This window comes from Mus caroli, chromosome 11 (assembly GCF_900094665.2).
Source record: "Mus caroli chromosome 11, CAROLI_EIJ_v1.1, whole genome shotgun sequence".
NCBI lineage: Eukaryota > Metazoa > Chordata > Mammalia > Rodentia > Muridae > Mus > Mus caroli.
In genome coordinates, this window is record NC_034580.1 from 65302275 (window position 1) to 65322046 (window position 19772).

General features: G+C 49.3%; 1 protein-coding gene across 2 annotated transcripts; it reads left to right on the plus strand.

Annotated features, from left to right (window-relative positions):
• The first annotated feature begins 406 nt into the window (after nucleotides 1-406).
• Nucleotides 407-18232, plus strand: Pld2 (phospholipase D2). Of its 2 annotated transcripts, XM_021176430.2 has the most exons (25): nucleotides 407-748; nucleotides 981-1087; nucleotides 1194-1324; nucleotides 1428-1570; nucleotides 1920-2025; nucleotides 2106-2171; nucleotides 2672-2730; nucleotides 2849-2941; nucleotides 3030-3182; nucleotides 4166-4315; nucleotides 11366-11449; nucleotides 11576-11654; nucleotides 12645-12755; nucleotides 12897-13067; nucleotides 13503-13629; nucleotides 14212-14330; nucleotides 14432-14545; nucleotides 14704-14808; nucleotides 14987-15075; nucleotides 15178-15291; nucleotides 15459-15508; nucleotides 15723-15857; nucleotides 16035-16188; nucleotides 17132-17246; nucleotides 17461-18232. In XM_021176430.2, the coding sequence occupies exons 2-25, from the start codon at nucleotides 982-984 to the stop codon at nucleotides 17683-17685; spliced, it is 2799 nt and encodes a 932-aa protein (XP_021032089.1). In that variant the 5' UTR covers nucleotides 407-748; nucleotide 981; the 3' UTR covers nucleotides 17686-18232. The 2 variants fall into 2 exon arrangements, with proteins under 2 accessions (XP_021032089.1, XP_029339991.1); XM_029484131.1 differs by lacking the exon at nucleotides 981-1087.
• The last annotated feature ends 1540 nt before the right edge of the window (nucleotides 18233-19772 follow it).

Below are 19772 nucleotides of genomic sequence, written 5' to 3' on the forward strand. Positions count from 1 at the left end.
CTATCTGTACCGGTTCCCGGGGCTCCGGACCTCAGTCGCGCCACGTCCCGGGGACATCAGCAGGTCCTCGCAACCCAGGCCCGTTCTGCCCGGATTCCAGGCAGTGCTGGGGACCAGACTACCCAATGGCCGCGCGCGCGCAGTAGAGGAATGTGCGCTACGTGGATCGCACACTGGGGGGTGCTGGACATAGCCAGCAGGTGCCCCGAGGGCAGCTGGAGGAAGAAGACAGCCCTGGGGAGTGGGCGGCCCCGGGAGTGGGCGGCCCGGGCCCGGGCGTCTCTAACGCAGGGCGGGCAGAGGACGGCGGGGGCGTGACCCAGTCGACGCGAGGAGGAGGAGGTGAGCCCTGGGGGGCCTTCCCGCCCCCGAGGGCAGGCTCTGAACCCCGGCCCCGCCCCGGCCCTCTGGGGTGTAGGCTCCTGGCTGAGCTCTGCCTGCTTGCGAACCCGCGCGGGCGCCGGGGTCCGCATCCAGGGTGCGGGGGCCCGGGACGTGGCGCGGCTGAGGTCCGGAGCCCCGGGAACCGGGCGGGGACGCTGTCGGGCTAGAGCTGCTCCGGCCTTCTGACTCAGCCGCTCGTCCAGATTTCGGGATCTCTCTCCTGGGCGGGGAGCACGCAACTTCCTCATTCCCGCCCGGACCCTTGCTTCCAGCCAGTCTGGCCTGACTTCGAGCCCCGCTGTCACCAGGGCTCCTCCCTTGGACTTAACCTCGCCCCAGTTCGAGGCCATCCCACCTTAGCTAGGTGCTTTTCCGGACCCTGGATTTGGAATGAGAGGCGGGGCAGAGAGGCTCTGGTTGAAGGCTGGGGGAAGGAATGGAGGTTGCAGGGGGTGGGTGTTAGAGGGGCGTCGGTCTACAACCCTAGACGTTGAGAGTCACTGAGTAAGACGGGAGAGGACCGTCCGGGGGCGTTGGATGGGGAAGGGGTGTTTCTGTAGGGCGAGTCCCTTCCTGAGGCTTCCTCATATTCCTAGGATGACTGTAACCCAGAACCTCTTTCCCTATGGGGACTATCTGAACTCCAGCCAGTTGCACATGGAGCCAGATGAGGTTGACACTCTGAGGGAAGGAGAGGATCCAGGTATAGAGGGAGATGGCTCCCAGAGAGGGGGGATAGGGATCTGAGGCCTCCTGAGATCCTTACACCCTTGGGTTGTTTTGTTTTTGTTTTTGTTTTTCCCTCCCAGCTGATCGAATGCATCCCTATCTGGCCATCTATGACCTTCAGCCTCTGAAAGCACACCCCTTGGTGTTTGCCCCTGGGGTCCCTGTTATAGCCCAGGTGGTGGGCACGGAAAGATACACCAGCGGATCCAAGGTCAGTCACCAGCTGATACCAGGGAAGGCAAGAGAGGGAGTCCTGGCCCAAGTGGAGGCCTTGGTTGGGCCAGAAGACATACTTCAGATTTTCATACCCCCAGGTGGGAACCTGTACTCTATATTCTGTTCGCTTGACGCATGGTGACTTTACCTGGACAACCAAGAAGAAGTTCCGACACTTTCAGGAGCTGCATCGGGACCTCCAGAGACACAAAGTCTTGATGAGTCTGCTCCCTCTGGCTCGGTGAGTAGAACTCGATTGCTTCCAGTGAAAGGCAGAAAGATATTTCTCATCCCATGGCAGCCTCACTCCTGTCCGCCTGACTCTTATCCCCTGGGCCTTTTCCTTCCCCAGCTCTGTGCTGTGCCCCCTCCCTTGTCCCTGGTTCCCAGGAAACTTTCCCTGCTTGGATCTCCTCCATAGTACTGTGCCAATATTTTAGCCAGGCTGGATGCCCGGAATTGTCCTTAGCAACCCCCTCCTCCCGGTTGTCTCCATTCCCAGGATAGAGACCCTTTCTTTCTTCTGCTAGCCTTTCTTCCTCCAAGGCCCTGTCTCCTGCTCCTTCCTGAGCCTTCTCTCATCTCTGTAGCTTTGCTGTGACCCATTCTCCAGCCCGAGAGGAAGCCAACGAGGATATACCCTCCCTACCCCGAGGAGGTTCTGAGGGCTCTGCCAGACACACAGCCAGCAAACAGGTATGCAGCAGGTCCTGTAGCAAGGTGTGCAGTATGCAAAAGGTTCTGGCTACATCTGTTTCTTTTCCATCTCCCTTCAGAAATACCTGGAAAATTACCTCAACCGCCTCCTGACCATGTCTTTCTATCGCAATTACCACGCCATGGTAAGGTCCTTCTCTCTCCCTCCTGTTTTTATTCTTTTTTTTTTTTAAGATTTATTTATTATTGTAAGTATACTGTAGCTGTCTTCAGACACTTCAGAAGAGGGCTTCAGTTCTCATTAGGGATGGTTGTGAGCCACCATGTGGTTGCTGGGATTTGAACTCGGGATCTTCGGAAGAGCAGTCAGTGCTCTTAACTGCTGAGCCATCTCTCCAGCCCACCTGTTTGTATTCTTAACAACAAAACAAAACAGGGTCTTACTGTAAAACCTGGGCTAGCCTTAAACTTCCTGTGTAGACCAGGCTAGCCTTGAACTGACAGAGATAAACCTGTCTCTGCTCCCAACTGCTGGGATTAAGTGTGTGCCAACATACGCTAGGATGCTTGTGTTTTTTGAAGTAGATGAGGATCATCAGATCCCCAGGGGACAAAGGGGCAGAGTTAGTAGGGCAGGGGAGGCTGAAAGCCAAGTCTCCCCCTAAACTTATTTCTTCCTCTGCAGACAGAATTTCTGGAAGTCAGTCAACTTTCCTTTATCCCAGACCTTGGCTCCAAAGGACTGTGAGTATGGGAACTCCTCACCCAGCCTTCAGCAGGCATAAGTCTCCATCTTCCTGCTTGAAAATAAAACGCGGTACAGTGTGCCCAGGGTCCCCAACTATCCTGCTTGTCCCTGTAGGGAAGGGGTGATCCGGAAGCGCTCAGGCGGGCATCGAGTTCCCGGCTTCACCTTCTGTGGCCGAGACCAAGTTTGTTATCGGTGGTCCAAGAGGTGAGCAAGGGCTGGAGCTAAGGCATCAGTGGGCAGGAAGAGGGAGACCTGGAGGACCTGGATGATACCACACGGCCTTCCGCTCCAGGTGGCTGGTGGTGAAGGACTCCTTCCTGCTCTACATGCGCCCGGAGACCGGTGCCATCTCATTTGTTCAGCTTTTTGACCCTGGCTTTGAGGTCCAGGTCGGAAAAAGGAGCACAGAGACGCGGTATGGGGTGAGGATCGATACCTCCCACAGGTGAGGCTTCCCTCGCTATGAGAGTAGCCTGTGGCCCTGAGGGTTGCTGAGCAGGAGAGACCATGGGGGAAGAGGGAGGCTCTTCAATCCTCTGTGCCCTGGCCCGGCCAGAGCTTTGAGTAAGGGAATTAATCTACTCACATATTTAGGATACTCCTAGAGTAAAAGCTTATAGCACAGGCGCTTGGAATAAATGAGGACAGGATAGTCTTCCAGTTTAGAAAAAAAGGGGCGGATGCTGGAAAGAAAAGAATGAGTAGCGCTCTTGCAGAAGCCCTGACTGAGTTCCTCTCCCTGCACACACATGGAGTGGCTTATCCCCACCTGTAACTCCAGCTCCAGAGAGGCTGATGCCCTCTGTGGACATCTTTACTTACACCTGGGCACGTGCACATGCACACACACACACACACACACACACACACACACTAAAACTTAAAGGAGAGGAAAGAAGCAGAACAGGGCCCTGCATACCTGTAATCCCAGCCCTTCGGGAGGTGGGCTGGGAGAAATGGCTTTGTAGAGCTTGAAAACTCTATAGTGAAACTCTCTTAAAATGAAGAGGCCCGATGGTAGTGGTGTACGTCTTTAATCCCAGCGCTCAGGAGGCAGAGGCAGGCAGATTACTGTGAGTTCAAGGCCAGCCTTGTCTATAGAGTGAGTTCCAGGACAGCCAGGGCTGTACACAGAGAAACTCTGTCGAAGGTGGGATTGGGGAGATGGAAGGAGGAAGGGAGGGAGAGAGAGAAGGGAAGGGAATGAAACTCTATTTGTTCGTTCAACAATAATGAGTTCCTAATACAGTATTGGTCACTGGGAGTGCAACTCGGAATAAAGCAGATACATTCACTATGGCCATGGATTCTAGCTTAGAAGTTAATGGAGGAAGTAAGCAAAGGTAGCAGCCAAAAGGGGAGGTCTCTAGGCAAGAGTGTAGGCATGAAGGACAGGGATTAGTGGTACAACCTTTTATTTCTGTCCAGGTCCCTGATTCTCAAATGCAGCAGCTACCGGCAGGCACGGTGGTGGGGCCAGGAGATCACGGAGCTGGCACAGGGTCCGGGCAGAGATTTTCTACAGCTGCATCAGCATGATAGCTATGCCCCACCCCGGCCCGGCACCCTGACCCGGTGGTGAGACCTTGCTGTCCCTTCTGAACTTCTATGTGGCTTTCTTGCCTCCTTGGCTATTCTCTGAGTTCCTCATCCTCCCGTTTATCTCCTCAGACCTCATGACCCTACTTCTTTATCTCTCATCTCCCTGACCCCATAACCTCGCTAACCACTCTGATTTGTCTGCTTTTCAGGACCTCCTAACTTGGTCATCTTCTGTGTTCTCTTACATTCTTGAGTCTTATGAACATTTCACCCACAGGGAGCCTCTGTTGAGGGGATCCCCGAGTCTTTTTGATTTGGCCTATCATTTAAATATTTAACATGCATTTGAATCTTAAGCACCTGCTATGTGCTCCGTCCGGTAGGACATTAAGACACAGGCTTCTCTGGTTTAGAGAGGGAGGTGATCTAATTATAGAACAGTGTGAACTCGACACCCTGGTGGTGGCTATAGGGAGGGGTGCACAGAAGGGCCACCTATCCCAGGGAGCATGTCAGGACAGACTTCCAGAAGGCGAAGCCCTGAGGTTCCTTTAGAAAGATAACGAAAATGGAGAAGAGTGGTCCAGGCGGAGGACACAGAAGCCTGCGGTGCTGGTGAAGAAGAGGACTGGTTGCTGTTGGAGTGGGAAGGAGCAGTCAGAGGAGGGGCGTGTCTTGCTGAGTCCAGCGTGCTAATCTGGGAGGTTGAACCTTTTCAGAGGCAAAAGTGGGCCTGAGTGGAAATTTTCTTGTTTTCTTTTTTTTTTTTTTTAAGATTTATGTATTATATGTAAGTACACTGTAGCTATCTTCAGACACTCCAGAAGAAGGAGTCAGATCTCGTTACGGATGGTTGTGAGCCACCATGTGGTTGCTGGGATTTGAACTCTGGACCTTTGGAAGAGCAGTCGGGTGCTCTTACCCACTGAGCCATCTCACCAGCCCCTGAGTGGAAATTTTCTATGAGAGATAGTGTTATGGTTTTTTATTGCAGTATTGGGGGTTAAAACTAGGGTGCTTCATGTGCTAGCATTCTACCTAAAGCTCTGTGTGTGTGTTATGTGTGTGTGTGTGTGTGTGTGTGTGTGTGTATGTGTGTGTGTGAGAGAGACAGACAGACAGACAGACTGTACGCTCATGCACATGTACCAGAGATTGACGTTCTCTCTCTTTCTTTCTCTTTCTTTCTTTCTTTCTTTCTTTCTTTCTTTCTTTCTTTCTTTCTTTCTTTCTTTCAATATGGTATGTGGGTATTTTGTATGTGTGTATAGTTCTGAACCACATGCATGCAGTACCCTGGAGGCCAGAGAAAAGGCATTGGATCCCCTGGAACTAGAGTTACAGATGTCTGTGAGCAACCATATGGGTGTTGGGAATCGAACTTGGGTCTTCTGCAAGAACAAGTGCTCTTGACCACTATGCCATCTCTCCAGCACCTCCATTTTAATTTTTGAGAGTGTCTCTCATTGACCCTGATGCTTACCAACTTGGCTGGGCTGGCTAGGTGGCGAGCCTCTAGGATCTTCCATCTTGACCCACTACCACGACACTGGATTTATAGACTGCGCTGCTCTGCTGGGCTTTTTTATTTCGGTGCTGAGGATCTGAACTCAGATCATCTTGTTTGTACAACAAACACTTTAAGCCACTGGGCCCAGAACCCATGGCCTTTTTTTTTTTTTTAAGATTTATTTATTTATTTATTATGTAAGTATGTCGGATCCCATTACAGATGGTTGTGAACCACCATGTGATTGCTGGGACTTGAACTCAGGACTTTCAGAAGAGCAGTCAGTGCTCTTAACCGCTGAGCCATCTCTCCAGCCCTGCCTTTTTCTTTTATTGTTTTATTTGTGTGTGTGTGTATGGTGTGTATGGTGTATGTGTGTGTGTGCTTATGGGTATGTGTGCACATGTGTGTGTGCACATGTGTGTGTGTGCACATGTGTGTGTGTGCACATGTTTATGTGTGCATGAGAAAGCCAGAGGACAACCGAGACTCTCCTTAGTTACTCTTCACCATAGTTTTTCCTTATTTATCTATTGATTTATTTTTAATTTTTTATGTGTATGAAAGTTTTATCTGTATGCCTGTATGCACGCCATGGATGTGCTTGGTGTCCAATGGTGCCAGAAAGCGAGCTGTCAGATCCCTTGGAACTAGAGTTAAAGATGGTTGTGAGCTGCCATGTGGGGTGGGTGCTGGGAAGCGAACAGTAAGTACTCTTACCTCCTGAGATACCTCTCTGGTTCGAGTTCACCTCATGTTTTGGAGCTAGGGTCTCGCTGAACCTAGAACTTACTAATTTAACTGTAGTGGCTGACAAGCAAGCTCCAGGGATCTGACTGTGTCTTCCTCCTCAGTGCTGGGATAATAAACGTACGCTGGCCTTGTTTTGTTTGTTTATTTGTTTGTTTGTTTTTCAAGACTGTCTTTGTAGCCCTGGCTAGCTTGGAATTCACTGTAGACCAGCTGGCCTGACTCACGGAGATCCTCCTGCTTCTGCCTCCAGAGTGGTAGCATTAAGGATATGTGCCTGGCCACACTGGCTTTTTATGTGGGTACTAGGGACTTGAATTCAGGTTCTTGGACGTATGAAGGAAGCGTTTTACTGACCGAGTCATCTCTCCAATCCTCCTGGCTTTTATTAAACTTTGTTTCTTTTAAAGATAGTGTTTCATGGAGTTAAGGCAGGCCTCAGACATTTGCTTCTTCTTGCCTTAATTCCTTTTGTAACAGAAGTGATACCTGTACCAGGAGGCCCGCCTATTTATTATCTAATCATTCGTTCATGGTTTTCTGAGACAGGGTCTCATGCGGTCCAGGATTACTGTGTAGTCAGTGATGACCTTGACCTTCTGACCCTGCTCTCTCCACCTCCCCAGTGCTTTGAGTACAGGCATATGCCTCCAAATCCCACTGTTTGTTTCTTTATGTGTGTGCCATAGGCGGGGTCTCACTGGGATGTAGCCCCAGCAGGACTGGAAGTCAAAGTGTAGAACAGGCTGGGCTTGAACTGGCGGTGATCCTCCTGCTTCTGCCTCGAGAGTGGGGATTTTAGGTATGCACCACTAGACCTAGCCTATTTATTTAAGACCAGGTCTGACTGTGTGATCCCAAATGGCCTGGAACTTGCAAATCCTGCTTCAGCCTCCTGAGAACTGAGATCACAAGTGCATGCTGCCACACATGGCTGCAGTTTACTCAAGATTTATTTATTTTATGCACACGAGTACTCTATTTGCATGTATGTCTTCATGACAGAGGAGGGAATCAGAAAAAAGAGGGCATTGAATCCCATTATAGATGGTTGTGAGCCACCATGTAGTTGCTGGGAATTGAACTCAGGACCTCTGGAAGAGCAACCAGTGCTCATAACTGCTGAGCCATCTCTCCAGCCCTGATTTATTTATTTTTAATACATTAATAATAGCCACTATTTATAAAGAGCTTACTCTGTGCCTAGAATGAATGTGTTTCACATATTGGATACTCTGAACTCTGCTAGGTGAGTACAGTTGTTAGGTTGTTATCCAGCAGGAGGCAAGGCAATGCTGGGAGGCCTACCCAGGGTCCTACAGCCCTGAATAGTGGAACTGGGATTTGCATACTAGCAGTGGGAGCCAGGACTGCTCTTTATCCCCCTCCACGACTGGGAAGTCAAATGAGCGGGTGGAGCTCAGTGGTAGGGAATTTGCTTATCACCGGGGAGACCCTGCTTTGATCCCCAGTACTCCAGGCAAAAGGCAGTAACACGTTAATAAAACAGATGCAAGCTAAGTGTGATGGTGGACACTGTGACCCAGTACTAGAGAGACAGACAGGAGGACTGGTACAAGTCTGAGGACAGCTTGGACTATACAGAGTACTAGGCCAGCCAGGGCAAGACTCTGTCTTAAAATAAAAACAACCAGACATTCCAAACAATTGAAATTACCACTCTTTACTTCGTGCTATTCTTGTGTAGCCCTCTCCAACCAGTTGCCTTTCTCTTTGCAGAGGTAACCTTGGCAACAGTCTGTGTCCTCTCTCATCATTTTATACGTATGTGCACGTGTTACTTTTCATTTTAACATAAGTGCAATTGTCAACTCTTCTTTTTAACCTTGTTTTTATTTTATTTTTATTATCCTTTAATTTTTTTTCACAGTCCAGTTGCCATCACCCTCACAGTCCGCCTTCCGACTGCTTCCCATCCCCCCTCCCCTTCCCCCATCGCCAAGAGGATGCCCACATCCTCCCAACATCACTAAACTAGACCTTCCCATTCCCTGAAGCCTCTAGTCTCTAGAGGGTTAGGTCTTCTCTCATTGAGGCCAGACCGAGCAGTCCTCAGCTGTATATGTGTGCTGCTGGGGGTGGTGGTGGTGGTGGTGGATAGGGGTGGGGGTGTGTTTCGCCTGTTTTAAAGATAATGTACCCCATAAACATAATATTTGCCTAAGTATTTAGAATATGTATTCCTAGAAATGCAATTACTGGCTGGTGAAATGGCTCAGCAGGTAAAGAAGCTTTGCCAAGCTTGACAATCTGAGTTTGATCCCTGGGACCCACACAGTCTAAGACTACTGACGTCCCTGAAATTGTCCCTGGCCTCTACAGATGTGTTGTGAAACTCTTACCTCCCTCTAAAAATAAATCAGTGTAATGAAAAATGTTTTTAGCCGGGCGATGGTGGCACATGCCTTTAATCCCAGCACTTGGGAGGCAGAGGCAGGNGGATTTCTGAGTTCGAGGCCAGCCTGGTCTACAAAGTGAGTTCCAGGACAGCCAGGGCTATACAGAGAAACCCTGTCTCGAAAATCCAAAAGAAAAAAAAGAAAGGAAGGAAGGAAAGAAAAGAAAAGAAAAGAAAAGAAAAGAAAGAAAAGAAAAAGAAAAAGAAAAAGAAAAATATTTTTAAAATACAGGTCAGGTGTGATGTCCTACACCTTTAATTCCAGTACCTGGGAGGCAGAGACAGGTGTATCTTTGTAAGTTCGAGTCCATCCTGGTGTACATAGAGGGTTTCAGATTAGCAAACTGCATAATGAGATAATGTAAAAAAAAATCACTATATGTATTTAATGGTATTAAAGAGTAAGCATTGAAAAACAAAGGAGGTTTGTGTGGGGCGGGATATGACTCTGCAGCAGGGCACTTGCCTAGCACATCCACCGTCCTGAGTTTGATCCCTAGCAGTTCAGAAAAGGAACCAAAAACAGTATGTACTTTTTAACATTCTGATAGTACTGTCAACTTATCTTCTAAAGAAGTCAGTATAATCAACTGGGCATGATGGCTTCAAGCCTGTAATCCCAGCACTCAGAGACCAAAGGTCAAAACTCCAAGGTCAGCCTGGACTGTTCAGTGAGCCCCTGTCTCAAAATACCAGGAAAAAAGTCACTAGCCGGTTCCTGTGATCTGGGAGAATGCCCACTTCCTCGTGAGCTGACACTGTGTTATCAGATTCTTTTCCTTCCTAGTTTCTCGGGTGGTTGTTTGGCTGAGACAATGTCTCATTATGTAGTCCAGGCTAGCCTCAACTTCACAGCAATCTTCCTGCTTTCACCTGGGGAGTGGTGAGATGATGGATACAAGACACCAAGCCTGGCAGACCACACTGACACCTTTTTAAAAGTTACTTAATTTCTTGTTGTTTTGTTTTGTGAGACAGTGTTTCTTTGTGTAGCCTTGGCTGTCCTGGAACTAGCTCTGTAGACCAAACTGGTGGCCTCAAATTTACAGAGATCCACCTGCTTCTGCCTCCTGAGTGCTGGGATTAAAGGCCTGAGCCACCACTACCCAGAAAGTTGTTTAATTTTAAGCCAGGCATGGTTGCACATGCACTTGGAAGGCAGAGGCAATCTGAGTTCTGTAAATTGGAGGCTAGCCTGGTCTACATAGTCTGTTCCATGGCAGCCAGGACAGCAGGACTACACAGAGACACTTTGTCTGAAACATACCAAAAAGCCAAAGGAACAAAAAACTTATTTAATTTTAATTTCTTGGTATTGTAACAAAAAACTTATTTAATTTTAATTTCTTGGTATTATATATTTTGTATGTGAATATATATGTACACTATATATTACATATATATGTGTGTAAATATACATATGCATATATATATATATCCTTCACCCCCTCTTCTTTTTTTAATTTTTTTTCCAAAGATTTATTTATTATTATAAATAAGTACACTGTAGAAGAGTCTTCACACCAAAAGAGGGCATCAGATCTCATTATGGGTCGTTGGCATTTATTTATTTATTTTTGTTTTTTTTGAGACAGGGTTTTCTATGTAGCCCTGGCTGTCCTGGAACTCACTCTGTAGACCAGACTGGCCTCAAACTCAGAAATCTGCCTGTTTCTGCCTCCCAAGTGCTGGGATTAGAGGTATGTGTCACCACTGCCTGGCTATTTTTTATTTTTGAGAGACAAGGTCTCACTCTGTATTCCTGGCCAGCCTAGAAATCACTGTATAGACCTGGCAGGCCTTAAACTCACACAGATCCACCCTGCCTCTGCCTTCCAAATGCTGGAATTAAAGGTATGTGCTACTATGCCCAGCCTTTTTTGCTACTTTTTAGATAGTCTTACTATGTAGCCCAAGCTTGTTTCAAACTTTAGTAATCCTCTGGTCCCAGCCTGGGATTACAGGCCTATGTACCACACCTTGCCCTAATTTCTTGTTAATGAGAGAAGTTAACTTCTTACCCTGTGACTGCCCATCTTAATATCTGCTATGAGCTGTCAATTCTCAGGCTGCTCATTTTCAGCTGGCTTCTGCACTTTTTCTTTGTGTTTGCTTTTCCTTCCTGTTTTTTGGAGCTCTTATATATATGGTGTATTAGTCCTCCCAATCATTGGTCAGTTTCTTTAATGTATTGTGTGTCTTGTCATGTTTATTCTGCTCCCACTGGCACACCATACCACCATACCGAATAATCCCACCTGATGTATTTGAACAATCTAACCTCTCTGATCATTCCCGACCTTTGACCCTGCTGTCATCTCTGACCCATGGCTGTCCTCCGGTCTTCACTCTCCAGAACTTTCTGGCTTCTGACTCCCCTGACCTCCTTGGCTTGGACTCCCCCCAGGTTTGTGAATGGGGCAGGTTACTTTGCTGCTGTGGCAGATGCCATCCTGCGAGCTCAAGAGGAGATTTTCATCACAGACTGGTGGTGAGTGAGGTCAGGTCCACCCAAGAAGGGAAGTGGGCAGCAGCACAGCACAGGGGGGGGGGAAAGGGAGGAGGGGCTGTTTGTCTTCAGCATAGCTTGCTCCTTACCCATTGCCCTGGCTTCTAGGTTGAGTCCTGAAATTTACCTAAAGCGTCCAGCCCATTCCGACGACTGGAGACTGGACATTATGCTCAAGAGGAAGGCGGTGAGGAGTGGTTGGCTCTGGAGAGGGGTGTGTGTGTGTGTGTGTGTGTGTGTGTGTGTGTGCGTGCATGTGGGGGGACGTTATTAGAAGGACTGCGACTTGAATCTTCCAAGGAGAAGATTGGGAATCTGAGGCTTCAAGACTGGGAAACGTACCCCTTCTGGCTCAGTGTCTATCAAATATCACCTCCTGGTTCCCTCTTTAGGGTACTAGTATAGACTAGGCGCCCACTCCTCAGACCCTTCCCCTTTTTGTACTGTCTGGGAGTGTAGTGTTTGTCTTTGCTAAGCAACACCACACATTCCAGTACAACAGCACAGCACCTGTCATGCAGCGAGCATTCATGAGCATTTTGGTTTTAAGACAAGGTCTCACTAAATAGCCTCAATATGTAGATCAGGTTAGCCTCGAACCCATGGAGATCCACCCGACTCTGCCTCCTGGATGCTGAGATTATTAGTGTGTGCCCCGCACACTTGGCATTTTTGAATATTGACAAGAGGAAGGATCCAAGGATGTTGGAGGGTGAATGAATAGACGATAAGAAAGAAAATGGGTGTGGTGGCTCCCACCGGTTATCCCAGCACTTGGGAGATAGAAACAGGAAGATTAGGATATGAATGAAGACTACCTTTGGCTACTACTGAGTATTATACCACTGTGGACTAAACACTGTGTTACAAAGGGGGAAAAACAGTGAACAGGGAGATGGCTGGAAAGCTGTGAGTCGGGAAGGTGGAGGTGACAGGGAAGAATGATAGACAGTAGTTAAGATGATGAGCAAATGGTTGGGGAGCCGGCTGGCGGGATTATGAAAGGGAGGTGGGGAGTTGAGTGGGCGAGCTCATGTTTGCTGTAAGCGTCATTCTGGATGCACGTAGGAAAGCACCCGGGTAGGGTGGAGGGACATCCAGGAATCCTAAGCGTGGGAGTTGGATAAGGGCCACTCAGGGAGAGCCACTAGGAATTGATTTCCCCCCTCACTACCAGGAAGAAGGTGTCCGAGTTTCCATCCTGCTGTTTAAGGAAGTGGAGCTGGCCTTGGGCATCAACAGTGGCTACAGCAAGAGGACACTGATGCTGCTGCACCCCAACATAAAGGTGACGTTCAGGCCTGAGTTCCTTCTACAGCACAGTCACTTCCTGTCCTCTTTAACCCTTCCTCTCCTGAAAAGTCTCATCCTACCCTCCTCCGTCCTCTCACTTAAACCCTCCCCCATGTGCTCCTTCACCCTACTCTAGGTGATGCGACACCCAGACCTTGTGACACTGTGGGCCCATCATGAGAAGCTCCTGGTGGTAGACCAAGTGGTGGCGTTCTTGGGCGGGCTGGACCTGGCCTTCGGCCGCTGGGATGACGTGCAATACCGACTGACTGACCTGGGGGACCCCTCTGAACCTGTACATTTACAGGTAATTGCCCCAGGGCTGTCCTCTGCTCCCCACAAACCCAGGTACTCCAAATTTACACCTTTCCTAGAACTGCCAACCCAGCCTTTCAGAGGCTCCAAGCTACTGTGGTGGTCCACATCTGTAATTCCAGCACTAAGGAAGCTCAGGCAGGAAGGATTTCAAGTTTATGGCCAGCCTGGGCTATACCATGGGATCCTATCTCAAAAACAAAACAAAAACAAAAGAAAGAAAGAAAGAAAGAAAGAAAGAAAGAAAGGAAGGAAGGAAGAAAGAAAAAGAAACTACAGCTCCCTCTCTTCCTTCATTTTTACTGACTCTAACTGCAGTTGAAGAGGGAGGCTGAGGAATCAGACTCTCTGGTGCAGTGCACATGTCTTCTCTTTGGCCTGGTCCCATGACCTCACCTTGCCTGGCTGTGGTGTGCTCTTCATACAGACTCCCACACTAGGTTCAGACCCTGCAGCCACTCCAGACCTCTCGCATAACCAATTCTTCTGGCTGGGAAAGGACTACAGCAACCTCATCACCAAGGACTGGGTACAGCTGGACCGGCCTTTTGAAGGTGAGGCTCCCTTCCCCCAAAGGCTCCAGGAGCTGGCAACTGGGACAGAGGATAGGATGAAATGGGCCAGGAACAGTGCTGCCTTCCCTCTGGAAGGCTCCTCCTCTGCATCTTCTTCCTTTTCCTCCTTGTGTTAGTTAGTGTTACTATTGCTGTGATGAGACACCATGACCAAAAGCAAATTGGGGAGGAAAGGGTTTATGTGGCTTATGCTTCCATATCACTGTTCATCACTAAAGGAAGTCAGGACTGGAGCTCAAGCAGGGCAGGAACCTGGAAGCAGGAGCTGATGCAGAGGTCATGCAGGGATGCTGCTTACTGGCTCATTCCACACGGATCGCTCAGTCTGCTTTCTTACAGAACCCGGGACTACCGGCCCAGGGGGACCACCCACAATGCACTGGGCCCTCCCACATCAATCACTAACTATAAATGCCTGTCAGGCTTGCCCAATCTTCTCAATTGAGGTTCCTTCCTCTCTGATGACTCTAGCTTGAGTCAAGTTTACGTGAAACTAGGCTAGCAACAAGCATCCTCAAAACACCAGCCCTAATGTCTCCCTTGACCTTCCTGGGACTCCAGATTTCATCGACAGGGAAACCACACCCAGGATGCCATGGAGGGATGTTGGAGTGGTTGTACACGGAGTAGCTGCCAGGGACCTTGCCCGGCACTTCATCCAGCGCTGGAATTTCACCAAGGTGCTGACTCCTTCCGAAGGGCCTGGAGGGAGGGAGGGGAGGGAGGGAGGAGCCAGGTTCAGCTTACCACCTTTTACTGACTCTGCTATTCCACTCGGCAGACCACCAAGGCCAGGTATAAGACACCTTTGTACCCCTACCTGCTGCCCAAGTCCACCAGCACTGCAAACCATCTCCCCTTCATAATCCCAGGCGGGCAGTGTGCCACTGTGCAGGTAACAGTCCTGATCAGCCAGCCCCTTCCTCCCTCCCTCCCATTAGCCCATCTTCTCCCTGCTCTTCCCTGAGAGTACCTACCACTCCCCCTGCACCCCCCCCCGCCCATTCCACCTCTCCAGGACTGAAACACTACATCATACTCACCATCCCATAGGTCTTGAGGTCTGTGGATCGATGGTCAGCAGGGACATTGGAGAACTCCATCCTCAATGCCTACCTACATACCATCCGAGAGAGCCAGCACTTTCTCTACATTGAGGTCTGACTGAGGCAACGGTGGAGGGATGGGAAGGAGGTCACAGGCGAGGGACTGGGACTGGCAGTAGGATCAGTCTTTGAGGGCTGGCCTGGCCGGATATAAAGCAAATGCAGGGTCTCAGACTGAAGCTATAGGTCAGAGCCAGGATGCTGATGTCTCTCTTTGATCCCTTCCCCAGAATCAGTTCTTCATTAGCTGCTCAGATGGGCGAACAGTTCTGAACAAGGTGGGCGATGAGATTGTGGACAGAATCCTGAAGGCTCATGAGTAAGGAAGGTGGAGGGGGGTAGGGGTGAGGCATTGGTTAAGCCCAGATGGAGGGGTGGAGCTTGTCTGGGGGGGACCATCTCACCTCTATTTTTCTCCCAGACAGGGGCAGTGTTTTCGAGTCTACTTGCTTCTGCCTTTGCTCCCTGGCTTTGAGGGGGACATCTCCACAGGGGGTGGTAACTCCATCCAGGCTATTCTGCACTTCACCTACAGGTGACCCACTCCCTGCCAGCCAGATTCACCCTTCCTGGCCCCATCACACCAGCACCCTTGCCACCTTGTCCTGATCCCTCCCTACAGGAACTTTAGGTGTGCCTCTCCCAGCTCTTCCCTTCTTCCTCCCCCAGCCTCTGCCTCCTTCACCCTTTCTTCTCTCTCAGGACCCTGTGTCGTGGGGAATATTCAATCTTACATCGTCTCAAAGCAGCCAGTGAGTGCTGGGGGCTCGAGCCCTGGACCCCTAGCAGGGAGGCAGCTTGGGTCGCTGGAGTTCTGGGAGCTGGGGAAGGAAACTGTCATCCTTGCATGCTATTCAGACTACAGGTGGCTTTTCACTGCCAGAGTGAGAGGTGGGATGGAGCCCCATCTGCTCACCGGAGACACCTCTCCCTTCACTACCCCTCCCCCATCTCTCTTGGGTACAGTGGGGACAGCGTGGCGAGATTACATGTCCATCTGTGGGCTTCGCACACATGGAGAGCTGGGTGGGCACCCAATCTCTGAGCTCATCTATATCCACAGCAAGATGCTCATTGCGGACGACAGAACAGTCATCATCGGTCAGTGCTGCTCCTGGTCTTCTGTCACACGACGGGCAGGGAGGGTCAGAGGGTGGGCGATACAGAGTTATAGTTGGAGCTCACAGTAGGTGCTTCAGGGCTAGTGCTCTGGTAAAGGTGATGAGGGCTTGGGAAGGCCCTCCTCGGCCCAAGCAGACAATGTGCCCTTGAACCCAGGTTCTGCGAACATCAATGACAGGAGCTTACTGGGGAAGCGTGACAGTGAGCTAGCCATCCTGATCAAGGACACAGAAATGGAACCATCCCTCATGGATGGGGTGGAGTACCAGGCAGGCAGATTTGCCTTGAGTTTGCGGAAGCACTGTTTCAGGTAGGAGGCGGGGAGTATAGGTGGATGTGGGGGCATTGGGAAGGGCTGCCTTTTGGGTTATATGTGAGGATTTCCTAGACTAATTCAGTTAAGGTATCAGCCAACTAAGAACACACACAAAAAGAAAAAAAACTTTAATGTACATATATATATATATATATATACATATATATATATATTTAAAGATTTATTTATTATTATACATAAGTACACTGTAGCTGTCTTCAAACACACCAGAAGAGGGCGTCAGATCCCATTACAGATGGTTGTGAGCCACCATGTGGTTGCTAGGAATTGAACTCAGGACCTCTGGAAGAGCAGTCAGTGCTCTTAACCGTTGAGGCATCTCTCCAGCACCAAGAAAAAAAAAATGTTTCATGGTTTTATTTTTTTGAACCAAGAAGTTGCTATGCAGCACAGGCGGACCTTGAACTCTGATCCTCCTGCCTCTGGCTTACAAGTGCTCAGATTATAGGCACAAATTCTCATGCCCAGCTAAAGTACTTGGTTTTTTTTGTTTTGTTTTTCGAGACAGGATTTCTCTGTATAGCCCTGGCTGTCCTGGAACTCACTTTGTAGACCAGGCTGACCTCGAACTCAGAAATCCACCTACCTCTGCCTCCAAGTAATTGCTTTTTAAAACATCAAAGTCAGGGCTGGGTGGTGGCAGTGGCGGTGCAAGCACGAAATCCCAGTACTTGGGAGCCAGAAGCAAGCAGATCTCTGGCTCAAAGCCAGGCTACTCTAGGACAACCTGGGCTTACACAGAAAAATCCTGTCTCAAAAACAAACAGACAAACAAACAAATCAAAGTAAAGATAATCAAAGCTCCAGCAGGTTTGATGACACTTCCTGTTCCTGTTTATCACATCTGTTTTGAAGTACCAACTCTTCAGGTTCTTTAAGGATCTAAATTTGGCCCACTGGGACCATTCTTCCACAGTGTGATTCTTGGGGCAAATACCCGGCCAGACCTGGATCTCCGAGACCCTGTCTGTGATGACTTCTTCCAGCTGTGGCAAGAAACAGCGGAGAACAATGCCACCATCTATGAGCAGGTGGAAGCTGTGGGGATGGTTAGCCTGAGGAATTGATGGGTTAGCCTTCGAGGAAGGGAGAGGAGGGACCGGGAGCATTTTTTTAATAGGATTCGGTAGCCCAGGGCTACTGAGAGGTGGTATAGGAAATGAGGAGTCCAGCCCAGGCAGCTCAGAGTCCAGGGGAACATAATGATCCTAACTTTCTTCCCTCATGTCCTCCCTCCCACTCCAGATCTTCCGCTGCCTGCCGTCCAACGCTACCCGTTCCCTGCGGGCTCTCCGGGAGTACGTGGCTGTAGAGTCCTTGGCTACAGTCAGCCCTTCTTTGGCTCAGTCTGAGCTTGCCCACATCCAGGGCCACCTAGTTCACTTCCCCCTCAAGTTTCTGGAGGACGAGTCCTTGTTGCCCCCACTGGGGAGTAAAGAAGGGATGATACCTTTAGAAGTGTGGACATAGTTGAGGCTTCCGCTCAGCGGCAGCCGCGAGCCGTTGGGCCCCATCGTGCCTGGATCCTTGCCCCAAACCCTGAGTTCTGAGGGCAGTGCCCTTCGATCCTTCGGGACGACATCTCTGAGGACTCCTAGAGAACCACAGAGGACTTGTACTTATGAAGTAGCCAAAGGGAGCACTCCCAAGCCTGGCCTGGGGAGGCAGGAGAGAGTTGTAGAGAGGTTTGCCTTCCTGCCACTATGTTCAAACCACTACGCCATAGAACCCTAGCCCTATGAGGCCGCCTGAGGACAAGCCTTTTTATTCCAGGAAAAGGGACTCCTGTCTTGGGTCTTCTTCATCTCACTCTTCCTCCTGCCCTTGAAACCCCTACATGCCCCAGGGCCTCTACCAGCCCACTGCTGCAAACATGGAGGGAGTATGGAGCCACTTTGACTGCTGTCTCCACCAATGGTGGTGGGGAAGACACCAGAACTGCCTCCACCAGCCTGCTGACAGACACTAACTTTGTACTGGTTCATCAAGCATTTCATAAATAAAAGTGTAGAAACGGCCCATGCCTCTTCTTGGAGATGAGTGTTGTCTTAGGCACCCCTGCCTGTACACCCATCCTTACCTCTGCCTCACTTCTAACTGCTTTCCTCTGCTTGCATCTCTGTGCTGCTTGCCCTACTTACCTTCCTTCCTTCCTTCCTTCAAATGTGTAGACGAATGTGTGTGTGTGTGTGTGCGCGATATATATGTTCATAACTTTTCGTAAGTCTGAAGTATTTTGCAATTAGAAAAATGTTGACACAGACAGCCACAGAAGCAGGAAGAAAATAGAGGGCGTGGAGAATTAGGAAGGCTTCATGGAAGGGAGTGGGGGTGGGTGATAATGTGACCAGAGGGCATTAGGTTGCTCTCCCATCCCTCTAGTTCTCTTGAGAAGTGGCTTCTGGGGCCAGCGAGATGGTTCGCCAGAGGAAGATGCTTCCTGCTGGGCCTGATGACTTGAGTTTGATCCCAGGATCCACAGGCTAGAAGGAGAAAGCAGTCTCCTGAAAGTCCTGTGACACCACACACAGGCCATGGCATCCCCGTGGGTGTTCACATTAAATAGATTAAAATTAAAAATCAACTAAAACTGTTTGTTTGTTTGTTTTTAAAGAAGAGAGTTCCATGCTGGGCAGTGGTGGTGCACACCGTTAATTCCAGCACTCAGGTGGCAGACGTAAGCTGATCTCTGAGATCGAGGTCAACCTGATCTTCAGAGTGAGTTCCAGGACAGCCAGAGCTACATACCTATCTAAAAAAAGAAAAAAAAAATGCTGAAAGATCCTTAACTTTTCTTTTTCTATTAATTTATTCTCTTATATATTACATCCCAACTGCAACCCCCCTTTTCACCTCTCCCCTCCCCATCCACTCCTCTGCTTCTCTTCAGGAAAGGGCAGGCCTTCTGGGAATATCCACCAAACATGGCATATGGAGTTGCAATAAGAGTGGGCCCCTCCCCTCATATTAGGCTGGGCAAGGCAACCCAGGAGGAGGACAGGGATTCTTCTCCCTTGTTCAACAGCCTTTGCTTGTACATGTGTACACACATGTGTGTGCATATGAGTACGCGTGTGCACACACACACACACACACACACACGTGTACCTCTGAACAGATGCATATGCACATGCATATACCACACACGACAAAACACTAATAGCCCCTCCTACACACAGGAGTTCCAGGTACTAATTGGCTTCCCATTAATTAGTCTCATTGTCAGCACTAAATATCTCTTTCCCTGGGGGATCATTCATTCCTTAACTGTAAGGTAGAGGCAGCAGCTGCCCCAAAGCTGGGCCAGGGGATAGATTGGACTGTTTCACATAGAGCCTTCTAGTTCTTAGTCTTGCAGTGTTTGCTTGAAGACAGGGCCTTGTGTAGACCAGCAATCTACAGTTGCAGTAACCTTGCTTCTGCATCATGCCCAGCTAGGACAGGGTCTTGCTATATAACTTGGTCTGACCTCTAATTCACGATTCTTCAGCCTCCTACCCCAACCTCCTTTTTTTCCCCTCTCTTTTCTCTTTCTTTTTTTTTTTTTTTTTTTTTTT